Source organism: Trachypithecus francoisi, unplaced genomic scaffold, assembly GCF_009764315.1.
Source record: "Trachypithecus francoisi isolate TF-2019V2 unplaced genomic scaffold, Tfra_2.0 Lachesis_group3, whole genome shotgun sequence".
NCBI lineage: Eukaryota > Metazoa > Chordata > Mammalia > Primates > Cercopithecidae > Trachypithecus > Trachypithecus francoisi.
Genome location: NW_022681468.1, coordinates 85,758,787 through 85,773,612, shown reverse-complemented (window position 1 = coordinate 85,773,612; position 14,826 = coordinate 85,758,787). Strand labels below are relative to the sequence as shown.

The following is a 14,826-nucleotide window of genomic DNA, read 5'->3' as shown; positions in this document are numbered from 1 at the left end:
TATTTTTTTTTTTAAATTTTACAGATATTGTTTTTATTCTTGTGTCCCTAGCACTAGAACAGTACTGGTGCATAGATGGTGCTCAATAAATATTTGTTAAACGAATGAGAAAAACAGTTGGAAAATAGTGGCTGCCCACAGAAGTGGGTAAAATGGCAAGCGGAAAGAGTTTGGAGGAGGGAAGAAGTGGAAGATTCCAATAGCTAAGCAAGGACCATTGATTTGTGATTTGATATAAGGTTGGTTAATTTGTAAATGTGGAGAGAAGAAATAGTTGTATTCTACCAAAGACAGGCTATTTATGTTATATTCTGGTACCCGTATATTCTGATAACAGAATTTTCATCGTGGGAAGAGTCCTCTAGTTACCTAAATCGCTTGGATCAGTATTGCGCAGATCAAGGGATTATCTGTGTCCCTACCCACCAAATCCATCCTCATCCTTTCCGTCGGCATCTAGGACCCAGGAATTCTTGCCTGAGAACTTTTTCTTCTCCCAGTCTGGGCCTGGATGTGCTCTCCTAAACCCTGTATCCTCCAAGTAAGAACTGTTGCCAGGGGCGACCCAGCTTCCCTTGTCCAGGCAGCAACTCAGACACAGGCTCGCTTCATTTTTATTCTGGGGTTGTACAATCTAAGGTTTGAAATTTTTTCTTTTTGAATCTCTCACAGTTTGCTATTGACACAGCTGGAATGAGGTTGCAGGGAGAGGGCTGGGAATTTTCTCCCGACTTCTAGCCCTATTTCCGCATAGGCCTTCTTGCTGGGAATTCCTGCTCTGCGGACTGGAATGGGTACCGAGACGAAATGCTGGGTGCGCTCCGGTCCGCCCCCCCACGCCGCGCCCCGAGGGAGAAGGTTTAGGGCTGAGAAGAACTCCGATTAGATTTACAGCCCAGGTTCAGCCGATTGAATTAGGGTGTGTCACCATGGAGACGGGGCCGGCCCGCGTGCTCGCTTGCCATTGGCTGGGGACTCCAGGGCTGGGGATATAAGGCAGAGCCTAGCACAGTGAGCAAACTGTGCGGACCAGACCTGGCAGCCTTGCTCGGTTCAGCATAGCGGAGAGGATCAGAGCGGATCCGAGCGGATCGGAGCAGATCGCAGCGGATCGCAGCGGATCGGAGCACACCGGAGCACACCGGAGCAGGCTCATCGAGAGGGCTGCTGCGAGACCATGGAGAACGGGTGAGGCGGGCATCAGGCCCGCAGGACCCTTGGGGAGGGGCGGGTGCTGTGAGACCCGGGAACCTGGCACACTGGGCCCAGAGGGAGCCGGGGAAGGGAGCGAGCGCCCAGGGGATGCAGAGAGGCCTGGCACGGAGCCTGTTGTCGGGGGCAAGGCGGCAGAGTCATGTGGCAGCCAGCGCGGGCAGGGACGCACGCGGGAATCGAGCTGGGGTGGCGCCACCGGAGCAGGAAGGGGACAGGTTGGTGTGGTCTAAGCTACTCCGTAAAAGCAGCCGTTGTGTGTCTCCGTGTGTGTTAGGGGTACAAGTGGAGAGTGAGTGTATGGATATATATGTATATCCCTCACTCCATACCAGGAGGAGGTGTCCTCACCCCCTGCGCTCTTCATAAATTCCCATGCTAGGATCTGGGTAAAGCTGCAAGGTACTTTTGGTGCTCAAATTCGGAGTTCCTCCTTTAGAGGAAAGATTGCTCACCTCCTTTGCCAGTTGCACTCCTCCCTTCCTTCCAGACTGGAAGTATGACAAACTCAGTGGGAACTGACTCCTAAGTGGAGAAGGAAATCAGTCATCGAACTGAGCAACAGTCCTCTGCTCACTTCCCCCACCCCAAGCCTTTGAAAACTCTTCTCTCTGCTTTGGTCCTGGATGTCCCAGTCCGAGTGACCTGCATTAGGCATCACAGTTGCTTTTGGATGCTCAGGGAGCCAGGGTGTTCTTGTGGGGACTGATAGCCAATGAGGAAGTGCTATGAGTTGTAGCTAGACATGCCATGTGGTGGCAGCTTCACACATCACTCATTTCCTTTGCACCTTTTGCGGACGCCATTTGATTAACATTTTACCAACTTAATTGCTTCTCTCCATTATCCTGTGGCTCTATTGACCAGCCCCAACCTACCGTATCCAACTGCTTCCCTGAGGGTAGCCTGGTGTATTGTGCAATCATGTCTGGTTTCCCAGGCTCTGCTTTGGGAGTAAACAATTTCCTGTGGAAGCTTGGTTAGTTATGTTCAGCTCTGTCACACCTCATTGCCACCTCTGAAGGCAACCTTTGGTCTTCCCAGATGCGTGTGAGAGAACTGGACTTGGAAATGAAAGAAAAGTAACACGAGTTGATTCTTGCTAGTGTAGGGGTTCTGGGTAAGTGCCCTTAGGTTCCTGAAGAGCAAAGATCCTCGGTGGAGAGAAAGGAAACTGGAAGGAGGCAGGGAGAGGGAAGGACAGGAAGAAGACCACAGGCAGGTGGAAAGCAGGAGAAAGGTTCAAATACTGTGTGTAACAGAGCCATAGGTCTTTGGAGGTTGTTAGCAAGTATTCAATTCATTTTCAGATCGAGCCTATAAGGTAGATGGGGCCAATTTACATTCCCTTGTTTATGCCTGAGAAAATAATTTGGAGCACCAATTACATGCCTAAAAAGACAATATTGAGACTAGAATCTAGGTTGAGTTCTGCTTCCCTCTAGACCAGCAATTCCTAAACTTGGTTTTATTTTATTTTATTTTTATTTATTTATTTTTTGAGTCGGAGTCTCGCTCTGTCGCCCAGGCTGGAGTGCAGTGGAGTGATCTTGGCTCACTACAAGCTCCGCCTCCTGGGTTCACGCCATTCTCCTGCCTCAGCCTCCCCTGTAGCTGGGACTACAGGTGCCCGCCACCACGCCTGGCTAATATATATATATATATTTTTGTATTTTTAGTAGAGACGGGGTTTCACCGTGTTAGCCAGGATGGTCTCAATCTCCTGACCTCGTGAAACCCCTCGGCCTCCCAAAGTGCTGGGATTACAGGCATGAGCCACCGTGCCTGGCCCCTAAACCTGGTTTTAAAATCAAAATTGCATGGGCTTCAGAATCCGTTTTTTGGTTTGTTTTTTGTTTTTTGTATAGGATCTCACTCTGTCACCAGGCTGGAGTGCCAGAATCTGTCTTTCTAACAAGCGTCTGCTGAGAATTAGTGTAGTCAGTCCTGGTTTAGCCTTTTGACAACCAGTACTGTGGACTGGGTCTGCTTTTTTGTACAGCACTTTATCTAGTTTCTTGTCTGGAATTAACCCCTTTGTGATCCAGGGAGCTAAGAATGGTAGGTAGACCTCTACCAGGGGTGTTCCCGTTGTGTTTTATTGGTTTAAAAAAAAAAAAAATGTAGCCCTTAAGTCTTTGGCTGAGGAAGGAACTGGAGGGATGAGGGTTAAAAGAAAATTTGAGTTTATCCCTGCCTTCATGGTAGTTGGTCTTAATTACATTTTGAATGTCTTTGGGGAATAGGTAAGGTAATAAGGGGAATTTTACTAGGTGGTCACCACCCTCAGGAAGGGCTTAATCCCATTTTGAGTACTCTTGTTGGGCTCCCTCCTGGTCAAGCCCTTTTACCCTCCCTAATTTGATTTATTTATTTATTTATTTATTTATTTATTTTGAGACGGAGTCTTGCTCTGCCACCCAGGCTGGAGTGCAGTGGCCAGATCTCAGCTCACTGCAAGCTCCGCCTCCCGGGTTTACGCCATTCTCCTGCCTCAGCCTCCCTACCCTCCCTAATTTGATTATTTCATTGCACTTCCCTGTAGACTCTGGTTCCTTCCTCTCTAAACCTTTGTCATAAGGATAAGTATGCAACTTGCCAGTGTTCAGTAGATCCAACACTGGAGTTGGGTCTGTTAGTAGAAACAGGCTTTATTAATTTTTGCCAGGCTCTGGAATGGAGGGAGTTTCATATCAGACTTGTAGTGGGCTTGATTCAGAAAGAAGGGTGGCTGAGTAGATGGGTGAGCATAGTATGGCCTCTCCCTCTGTGCCAACTTCTCTGTCCCTGCTGCCTCAGTGTACCTGCTAGCCTTCTTGCACCAAAGGTCATTTGTCTGTGATGGCCTTGGAATGGGAGCAGAATTCACCTTGATGTTTTTTCTCCCCTAGATACACATATGAAGACTATAAGAACACTGCAGAGTGGCTTCTGTCTCACACTAAGCACCGACCTCAAGTTGCAATAATCTGTGGTTCTGGATTAGGAGGTCTGACAGATAAATTAACTCAGGCCCAGATCTTTGACTACAGTGAAATCCCCAACTTTCCCCGAAGTACAGGTACTGGCAAGTGAAAGCGGGGAATGGGGCTAAGGGATGTTATTGGGGTTCTGTGGGACACAACCAAGGAGGCCAACATTTCTACTCCTTGACCTAGCATTTCACTGAAGACAAATATTGTAAGAGAGGAGAAGAGCCCACCGTGAGTCAGAATGACTCAGGAGATTCCTCTAGCAGACATCCCACAAGAGACAGGGCATGTGTGTGTCCGTGGACTGAGACTAAGACTTAGAAGAGGGCCAGGTGACAGGGGCCAAGTAAAGGGCAAGGGTCATTTATTTGGTTTACTTAATTTCTCAAATAACTAACTTCTGTTGGTTTATTTATTAATTTTTAAGATTTCTTTCTTCTTTTCCCTGGAGAGTTAAGAATTTTTTTTAAGACCTGATGGCAGGAAAAGACCTTTAATAGCTATTTTTTTAACCCCTTTAAACAAGACTGGGAGAGCAGAGGGGGAAGGTGTGGGAAGCATTAAGAGAGGGTGAATGAAGGGCATACTTCTTTAAGGGAGATAGCAGTGACGTTGGCTCCACTGGCCACTCCTACCCCAAGTGAGAAGGGCACTGCATTAAATGATAAGGGGGTTAATTTTTTTAAGCTTATCAACATGTTTATGTTTTATACACCACTTGGGTTTCCTATGTCAACTTTATTACTGTTTTTGTTTCATTTTGTTTTTTTGCATAAGCTCCTCTATCTTTGAGAATTCCTCAGCTCTTCCTCTTGGTTCTGGTCCCTCTCCCATTCCCTAAGGGATAGGTTGACCATCTATTAGAAGAGATTGCCAGATAAGGGAATGGTAATAATGGTTGTTATGTCGGTGGGGAGTTATCTTTGCACTCCCACGCACCCGTACGTGGACATGTGTTCCCGTAGGACTGTTCTATGGGTCATAAGGAAAGAGACTTGCATGCGTTCAAATTTGTTTCCCCTAGTTTAGTAGACTCTTCTTTAGGAAGCCAGAGTAAGTATACTATGAGCTTGCTTGCTGGACTGAGGAGGTAGGTAATTAAGTTAGGGCAATATATAAGAATACATGTTTTGAGAACTTTGAAAAATTTGAAGAGGTCTATAATTACTGCATTCACTTTTTTTTGTTTGAAAAGGAGTCTCACTCTGTCACCCAGGCTCAAGTGCAGTGGTGTGATCTTGGCTCACTGCAACTTCCACCTCCCAAGTTCGTGATTCTCCCACCTCAGCCTCCCGAGTAGCTGGGATTACAGGCGTGTGCCACCACACCCAGCTAATTTTTGTATTTTTAGTAGAGATGAGTTTTCACCATGTTGGCCAGGGTGGTCTTAAACTCCTGACCTCTTGATCCACCTGTCTTGGCCTCCCAAAGTGCTGAGATTACAGTCGTGAGACACCTCACCTGGCCTATTTTTTATTTTAATTTTTATAGATTCACAGGGGTACAATGCAGTTTTGTTATATGGATATACTGCATGGTGGTGAAGTCTGTGCTTTAGTGTAACCATCACCTGAGCAGTGAACATTGTACTCATTAGGTAATTTCTCATCCCTTATCGCCCTCCCACTTTCTCACTTCCGAGTCCCCAGTGTCTATTATTTCTGTAGGTCCATATGTATACGTTTGGTTCCCACTTATAAGTGACAGCATGTGGTATTGAACCTTCCGTTTCTGAGTATCTACTTTTTTTTACTCACTTTTTACTCTCTGGCAGTATGGCTTGTATTATCTTGAAATTTCTTTAAAAAGCCCTTCCTTGTTTGTATGTTCATGCTGAACATCCTTACCCCATATCTCTAATCTCAGGTTGTATTTGTATAATTATGAGTAATGCCTGGGTCTCCCACCAGACTTAAACTTTCTGAAAGCAGAGATAATAATGAGTCTTTTACTTAATTATATCCTAACATTTTGAGCAGAGCGAGTAACTCACAGTAGGTGCTCAATGGATATGCGTTGCATGAAAGTATAATCCCATTCATTTCTCTTTCTTTTTTGTATACAGTGCCAGGTCACGTTGGCCGACTGGTGTTTGGGTTCCTGAATGGCAGAGCCTGTGTGATAATGCAGGGCAGGTTCCATATGTATGAAGGGTACTCGCTCTGGAAGGTAAATCAGGGGACTAGGCTGGTTGGATCTGGAAGAGGCAGGAGAGAACTATCTAGCCTCTTTCACTACCTAGCTATCTGGGCTAGGTGGATTTTTGGTCCCCTCCTTCCTTTTCTTTCACGATGTATATCATGCATTTCTGTGTAGCTGGATTGATGAAATTTTGTAAAATTTTTTTCTGATCTTTTGTTTCAAAGGTGACATTCCCAGTGAGGGTTTTCCACCTTCTGGGTGTGGACACCCTGGTGGTCACCAATGCAGCAGGAGGGCTGAACCCCAAGTTTGAGGTTGGAGATATCATGCTGATCCGTGACCATATCAACCTACCTGGTTTCAGTGGTCAGAACCCTCTCAGAGGGCCCAATGATGAAAGGTATGTAGCTTACTCTGTTTTTTTCAGATGGGTAGGATTTAAGGACTTCTCTAGGAGCCTTGGGAGAATTTTTTAAATTCCATTTATGTGAGATAATTCAACCTGTGTCCTAGGTTTGGAGTTCGTTTCCCTGCCATGTCTGATGCCTACGACCGGACTATGAGGCAGAGGGCTCTCAGTATGTGGAAACAAATGGGGGAGCAACGTGAGCTACAGGAAGGCACCTATGTGATGCTGGCAGGCCCCAGCTTTGAGACTGTGGCAGAATCTCGTCTGCTGCAGAAGCTGGGAGCAGATGCTGTTGGTGAGAAGGGGAATTTGGCTGGAGGCTTGAAGAGGGAGGGATTTAGCAAAATGGGAATGAGAAGGAGTAGGAGATAACAGGACTCATTGGACTGAGAGGATCTGATTTCAGGGAAGGGTGAATTAAACTGACTTCTTGAAATACAAAGTGGTGAGATTTGGTGTAGCATCAAATCTCCTTACGAAGCACCAAGGGGTTAACAGCTGCAGTGCTAATGAATGACCTATCCATGATCATGATTTGATGGCTGTTTCTTTTATCTTTTTTTTTTTTTTTTTTGAGACAATGTCTCGCTCTGTCGCCCAGGCTGGAGTGCAGTGGCATAATCTTGGCTTACTGCAACCTCCGCCTCCCAGGTTCAAACAATTCTCATGCCTCAGCCTCCCAAGTAGCTGGGATTACAGACGTGTGCCACCAAACCCAGTTAATTTTTGTATTTTTAGTAGGGACGAGGTTTCACCATGTTGGCCAGGCTGGTCCTTGAACTTGTGATCTCAGGTGATCTGCCCATCTAGGCCTCCTAACATGCTGGTATTACAGGCGTGACCCACTGCACCTGGCCAATTTGATGACTGTTTCTAAGAATTCTAAAAAATTCACTATAGCCACCTTCTGTACCTCCAGCTGTAAGATGGAACTCTATCATTAGGATTGACTTCAAATTGCCACAAATACAGAAATGAAGCATTGCATTGGTGATTTTAAGAAATGTGTATTTATTTTAGGCAATACAGAAGAACACACCTCAACAATAATTTAGCTGCTTCTTTGGATTTGTTTTAGGTGGGACCTTGCTCTTTTGCCAAGAGTGGAGTGCAGTGGCACCATCTCTAGCTCACTGCAGTTCTAGCTGCCTGGGCTCAAACAATCCTCCCACCTCAGCCTCCTGAGTAGCTAGGACCACAGGCATACACTACCACACCTGGCTAATTTTACTTATTTTTTGAACCAAGGTCCCGCTATGTTGCCCAGGCTGGTTTCGAACTCCTGGGCTCAAGACATCCTTCTGCTTTGGCCTCCCAAAGTGCTGGGATTACAGGTGTGAACCGCTGCACCTGGCCATTACAGGCATGAACCACTACTGCACCTGGCCATCTTTGGCTGTTTTTTGAGATTTTTAATTCTTGTTGAAAATGAGGCTAAAGGGCAAGGAAAAGAGTTATTTGAGGATCCTGACAGTTGGTTTCCATCTTTCTCACCATCAGGCATGAGTACAGTACCAGAAGTTATCGTTGCACGGCACTGTGGACTTCGAGTCTTCGGCTTCTCACTCATCACCAACAAGGTCATCATGGATTATGAAAGCCTGGAGAAGGCCAACCACGAAGAAGTATTAGCGGCTGGCAAACAAGCTGCGCAGAAATTGGAACAGTTGGTCTCCATTCTTATGGCCAGCATTCCACTCCCTGACAAAGCCAGTTGACCTGCCCTGGAGTGGTCTGGCGTCTCTCACACAAGATCCAAGTAGCTGCTACCTTTTTTGACCCCTTGCTGGAGTCACGTGCCTCTGTCCTTAGGTTGTAGCAGAAAGGGAAAGATTTCTATCCTTCACCTTTCCCATTTTCTTCCACTAGACCCTTCTAGTGCCAGATCCTCTTCTCACAGCTGGGATCACAGGTGTGAGCATAGTGAGACGTTGGCACTACAAAATAAAGCTGTTCTCATTTCTGTTCTTTCTTATACAAGAGCTGGAGCCCATGCCCTACCACGCATCTGTGGAGGTGCCCAGGATTTGACTTGGGCCTTAGAACTTTGCACAGCAGCTGCTACTAGCTTTTTGAGATAATACATTCCTGGGGGCTCTGTTCTACCTTATCTAAATCACCAGAGACCAAACAAGGACTAACCCAATACCTCTTGGACTTTATTTAATGTCATAATGTTGTCAGAATAAAGAGAAAGATGAAATAGTTTCATTTTTTGTGTAACTTGGGATGAGGCTGAGGCACAGGACAAGATTGACATGAAAGGATGTGAGACCACATGTCTTGTGTGACTATCTGCTTCTCAGACAAGTAATTAGGAACTGAGATGAGATAGTATGTGAGTGTAGCAAAGGATGAAGAAGGGCAAAATGATGAAAGGTGGGAAAGAGGTTATGAGATGGTAAGGAAAAGTTAACTTCTGGCACTTGATGGCCACATCCATCAGGCTAGTCCTTCCTCTCTCCCTTGCCTTCTGAATGTTTCATTTCCTGTCTATTTGATCATAGCTGAATCAGTTCACTGATTAGCCTCTTCCTTAGTTCCCGCTTCCTTACCAAAGCCCTAATTATATTTCCTCTTGTTTGCCTTTTCTCTCCTACTCTTCTCTAACGTCCGTAACCACACTCTCCATACACTCCATTCTGACAAGGCAGTGGCAAACGCCTCTCTGCTGTCAGCCTCTCTGTTGTTCGTTGGATTGCTGCCAGCCCCAGGCAAACCTGTGAAGTTGATTCACACTCTGCTTCTCTTGGAGTGTCTGCTTCTGTCCTTCCACTTCCTTTCTGGGCTCCAGTCTTTCTCTTCACTTGGTCAGAACCTCCCTGTGATACTGTATCCAGGCATTTCCCCCTTGTTGGCTCACTGCACTATTATCTTTGCTTATCAACTTGCATTCAGCTGGCTGGCATGTTTCAAAACCACACTGCCCTCCCAGGCCTGTGTGCCTTTTGAGAAAGACCAGTCTGGATGAGCCTCTAGTAGTGACAACATTTTAGTTGTTAGTGGTATAATAAGGAAGAGATATTTTGCACAGGCTGCTTTGGAGAACTTTCAAATTATCCTTTGTTTGGTTAACTGACCTACTTAACTGCCCAACACAAAGAAAAAGCATCTTGGAGTGGCTCTGTCTCTTGTTTTGATACAGGGTCTCACTCTGTCACCCAGGCTGCAGTGCGGTGGTGTGATCTCAGTTCACTGCAACCTCTGTCACTCAGGCTTAAGTGATCCTCTCACCTCAGCCTCCTGAGTAGCTGGGACCACAGGTGCATGCCACCACATCTGGCTAATTTTTGTATTTTTTGGTAGAAATGGAGTTTCGTCATGTTGCTGAGGCTGGTCTCAAACTCCTGGCTTCAAGCAGTCCTCCTGCTTTGGCCTACCAAGATGCTAGGATTATAGGAGTGAGCCATCCTCCTGGCCTTGCCCTACAATCTTAAGATTCATTTACAAGGTCACTGTTGTATAACGCTTGTACAAAATGAGTACAAAGTCACATGTGGGAGCTCAAGGGAGGGACTGATTGTATACACCCAACAGTGAGAATTGGGTAGATTAGGGAAAGTTTTTTTTTTTTTCTTTTTTTTTTTTCTTAAAGTGATGGATACTTAGGTAAAGTTTTATAGAAAACTTTAAGCCTAGTCTTGAAGGATGAAGCAGGGGAAGAGGATTTCACATCAGGGTGAGCCAAAGCAGAGCTGCAAAAAGTACTAGGCATGTTCATGAGTCATTGTCACAACTGGTGTGACTAGATCAGGACATGAAAGGCTCTAGTGAGACAGGCAGAAAGGTAATTGGTTTGAGGAGAGCTGCATTTGGTACTTGGCTTTCCTATCCCTCTGTCCCTTGGCCAGACTGACCAGGAATCAGAATGGGGCCATCTGAAAAATATGTCCTAGAGATAATTGAGTGGAATGTTTAAGAGCATTGTAAGCTTTTTAGATTTAGTAAGTAGATTTACTAAATTCGTATTTATATGAAGACATAATATATTTAGTCTCTTTTCTTTTGTTTTATTTTTGAGATGGAGTCTCACTGTGTCGCCCAGGCTGGAGTGCAGTGGCGCAATCTTGGCTCGCTGCAAACTCCACTTTCCGGATTCATGCCATTCTCCTGCCTCAGCCTCCCAAGTAGCTGGGACTACAGGTGCCTGCCACCACGCCCGGCTAATTTTTTGTATTTTTTAAGTAGAGACGGGGTTTCACTGTGTTGGCCAGGATGGTCATGATCTCCTGACCTCCTCATGATCCGCCTGCCTCAGCCTCCCAAAGAGCTGGGATTATAGGCGTGGGCCGCCGCGCCCAGTCTATTCAGTTTCTTTTTTAAAAATAGCTGTATTGAGATAAAATTTACATACCCTAGAATTCACCCATTTAAGGTGTGCAATTCAATGGTCTTTCGTGTATTCATAAATAAGCACAATTATTGCCAGTTATTTTGAGATCATTTCATCACTTCAAAGGGAAACCTTATCTGCTTCCCCATAGCCCCAAACAACCATTGATCTACCTTCTGTGTCTATAGATGTAACTATGTTGGACTTTCACACTAATGAAATTAGACTTTTGTGGCTAGCTTCTTTCACTTAGCGTAATGTTTTCAAGATTCGTCCAAGTTGTAGCATGTATCAGTACTTAATTCCTTTTTGTTACCAAGTAATATTCTATGGCATGGATACACCACATTTTGTTTATCAAGTGTCTGATTTTAAAAAGCCAACCAGTCCAGCCAAAGCTGAATGTATCAGTTTAGGATTGTAGGCTACCAGCACACAGTGAAGGGAAGTAGGTGTGGGAGGGCTTCCCAGAGAAAAGACATTCTTGAAAAAAACTGGTGATGATACCATTCGTTTCTGGAGGGGCCTGCAGAATGCCTGCAAAATAGATTGATTTTACTGAATCTCATGGTAGATGTCCAAAACACATTGAAGTCAGACTTGTTTTCTTGACCCTATCATGATCATCTTTATTAGCATCAATAAGTATTCATTAATCATGTATTAATGTAGAGAATATTGTCCTAAAAACCAAAATGTAAGTTGGTATAAGATGAAGTGCCTGTAGTCTAGATGTGAGATAAGATGTATGCATGAAAAAGAAATAACTAGGCTGAGTTATTTGAGTCCCTTACAGCTGCTAAAGACTATTACTAGTCTCTTCAAATGTTATATTGTCATTGTTTAGAATCAGCTTTTTTGACTGAACTGAGGAAGAGGGCCTAATTTTTAAAAAAAGGAATACAGTAATGTGTGAAAAGTAGTGTATGCTAAGTGTCGCTGATGGTATGTGCTACAGAATTCAGAGAAGAGGACCATCACCGGAGCTGGGGAGTAGGAAAGGATTGATGAGACATTATTTAGGCCTTACAGAAATGCCAGGCATGGTGGCTCATGCCTATAATCACATATACTAGGTGGGAGATTTACTTGAGCACAGGAGTTTGAAGCTGGAGTGGACTTTATGATTGTGGCACTGCACTCTAAGTGAGAGAGTAAGACTCCCTCTTTGAAAAAAAAAAAAAGGTAGGTTAAGAGGACATAGCAGAGAGCATTACATACAGATGAATCCAGGAATGTTTAATCATTTAACAAATTGAAATAGTTAAAATGAAGAAATAAATGGGAGTATGGGCAGTAGGGTAGAGAGGAGCTCTGATTCCAGGCTCAAGAGTAGGACCTTAGGGCTGGGCGCCGTGGCTCACACCTGTATCTCAGCACTTTGGGAGGCCAAGTTGGGCGGATTGCTTGAGCCCAGGAGTTCAAGACCAAGTTCAAGCCCAGGAGTTCAAGACCAAGTTCAAGACCAGCCTGGGCAAATGGGGAAACCTTGTCTCTAAAAAAAAATACAAAAATTAGCTGGATATGGTGGTGGATGCCTGTGGTCCCAGCCACTTGGGAGGCTGAAGTGGGAGGACTGCTTGAGTTGGGGAGGCGGAGCCTTCAGTGAGCCATGATGGAGCCACTGCGCTCCAGCCTCAGCAACAGAGCGAGACCCTGTTCTCTAAAAAGCAAAACAAAACAAAAGAGTAAGACCTTATTTTCTAAGCAAGATGGCCAGCCGTTGACGGTTTTTAAACTAAGGACTGGTAGGTGAAAATTGCACTGTAGCATTTTGGTGGATAGAAGCCTGACTAAAAGAGAGGCTTGTTTTGATAGTAGAATTACTTTCACCCAAAATTAACTGCATAGAATAGCATAATGATTGGTGTTAAGTATTTAATTTTTAGTCAGGTTGGGGTCTTCTGTAGCATTTTAAAGAATAAACTTGGCCAGGCACAGTGGCTCACGCCTGTAATCCCAGCACTTTGGGAGGCTAAGGCGGGCAGGTCACGAGGTCAGAAGATCGAGACCATCCTGGCTAACATGGTGAAACCCCGTCTCTACTAAAAATACAAAAAATTAGCTGGGCATGGTGGTGGGTACCTGTAGTCCCAGCTACTCAGGAGGCTGAGGCAGGAGAATGGCGTGAACCCAGGAGGTGGAGCTCGCAGTGAGCCGAGATGGCGCCACTGCACTCCAGCCTGGGTGACAGAGTGAGACTTTGTCTCGAAAAATAAAAATAAAAATAAAATAAAAAAGAGTAAATTAGCCAGGCACAGTGGCTCATGCCTCTAATCCCAGCACTTTTTGAGACAAGCCTAGGCAACATAGTGAGACCCTGTTTCTATAAAAAATTTAAAAATTAGCTGGGCATGGTGTTGCACACCTATAGTCCCAGCTATTCGGGAGGCTGAGATAGGAGGCTAGCTTGAGCCTGGGATATCGAGGCTGTAGTGAGCTGTGATCATACCACTGCACTCCAGCCTAGGTGACAGAGCAAGACTCTATCACATACAAAAAAGAATAAGCTGTTATAAAGTAAAATGTAAACGCAAAAGTGCAAACAACTTAGAGATGAAAATACACACTTAAGTCAATAGTTTCTTTTTAATATAAAATTGTGAATAAGTATATCATCACATAGTTCAAAAATTAAGCAACATTAAATGTGTTTAGTAAGAACTCTCACCTCCATCCTGTTCTCATATGCCCTTCCTTCCCCACCCACTGGTAACCACTGTTATTAGTTTCTTTTGCATTCTTCCAGGATCTATATAAACATAAACAAATACAAGTTCTATTTTTCTTCTCTTGTTATAAACAGCACTTAGTATGTTATATATATTTTCTGTATCTTGCTATTTTATTTTAACATATCTTGGAGATCTTTTCACATCAGTGAGTTAGTGTGCTTTCTTGATGACTTACATCAATGCTGTCGAGGATACGTGTCTGTCACCTCCAGTTTTTTAGAAGCAAAGGAAGAATATGGTCTTAATTTTTTCACCACTTCTCAGTTCGTTCGTTGATTACTAATAGGAATAGACACAAAGAGATAATGCCACCTGCTGCTCCTTTAAAGCAAGAAGGTGGGAAGAAGAGAGCTATTCATTTTGTGCTGTGCCTTCTACCGAATTCGATTTGGCTTAGATTTGTGTTGCCTTTTTTTTCTTGCAAATAGGCCCCTGATTTTCATAATGATGTTTTGTTTCTAAGGGACACCTTTGAACAAATACTGGTTATCTGCTTGGTTTTTCTGTTATTGTAAATTTGGATTTTAATAAAAATAGACATTTTCCTGTCTTTAATCAATTTGTCTAACTTTTAGTTTGGCATAAATTAGATTTGATATTCTTCTGGATTAATCTGAATTTGCTCTCTTGCTTTCAGGTCAAAGAACCCCTACCCCTCCACTGGGCTTTTACTTTCGCGTCCATTCTGAATTTGTTTGTTCATTCTAGAAAGCTGTTGTTTTATCTCACTTGCCATTGTTTTTTTGTTTTTGTTTTTTTTTCTTTCTTGTTCTCTTCCTCTTTTTGCTGTTACTCTTTTTAAAACACCATTTCACTTGCTAGCTACTTGATTTTGGCCTTGGTTTTCCCTTTTCCTCTTTTATTTTGAACTGTTTCTATCTGAGCTCCTGTTGTAATTTATAATAAAAGGTTAGTAGAATATGGTGCTTGTCTTGTGTAGCCTGACCTGATCTAGTTCTACCAACTGTTCTTTCATCTGTCAGAGATTGTTTAAGGTCAATTCTGGTTCACAGTATTCATCTT

At 44.2% G+C, this 14,826-nt stretch overlaps 1 protein-coding gene across 1 annotated transcript; it reads left to right on the top strand.

Moving 5' to 3' along the window:
• Positions 1 to 1,001: 1,001 nt before the first annotated feature.
• Positions 1,002 to 8,946, top strand: PNP (purine nucleoside phosphorylase). The gene is made up of 6 exons (XM_033188763.1): positions 1,002 to 1,188; positions 4,104 to 4,273; positions 6,250 to 6,353; positions 6,551 to 6,726; positions 6,840 to 7,030; positions 8,236 to 8,946. Exons 1-6 carry the CDS (start codon positions 1,178 to 1,180, stop codon positions 8,451 to 8,453), a joined length of 870 nt encoding a protein of 289 aa, XP_033044654.1. The 5' UTR covers positions 1,002 to 1,177; the 3' UTR covers positions 8,454 to 8,946.
• The last annotated feature ends 5,880 nt before the right edge of the window (positions 8,947 to 14,826 follow it).

Excerpts from the sequence above, each read along its gene's own strand:
- PNP (XM_033188763.1), top strand. Across the intron at positions 6,354-6,550 it reads AAGGGTACTCGCTCTGGAAG|GTGACATTCCCAGTGAGGGT; the intron begins GTAAATCAGGGG and ends TTTGTTTCAAAG. Across the intron at positions 7,031-8,235 it reads GCTGGGAGCAGATGCTGTTG|GCATGAGTACAGTACCAGAA; the intron begins GTGAGAAGGGGA and ends TCTCACCATCAG.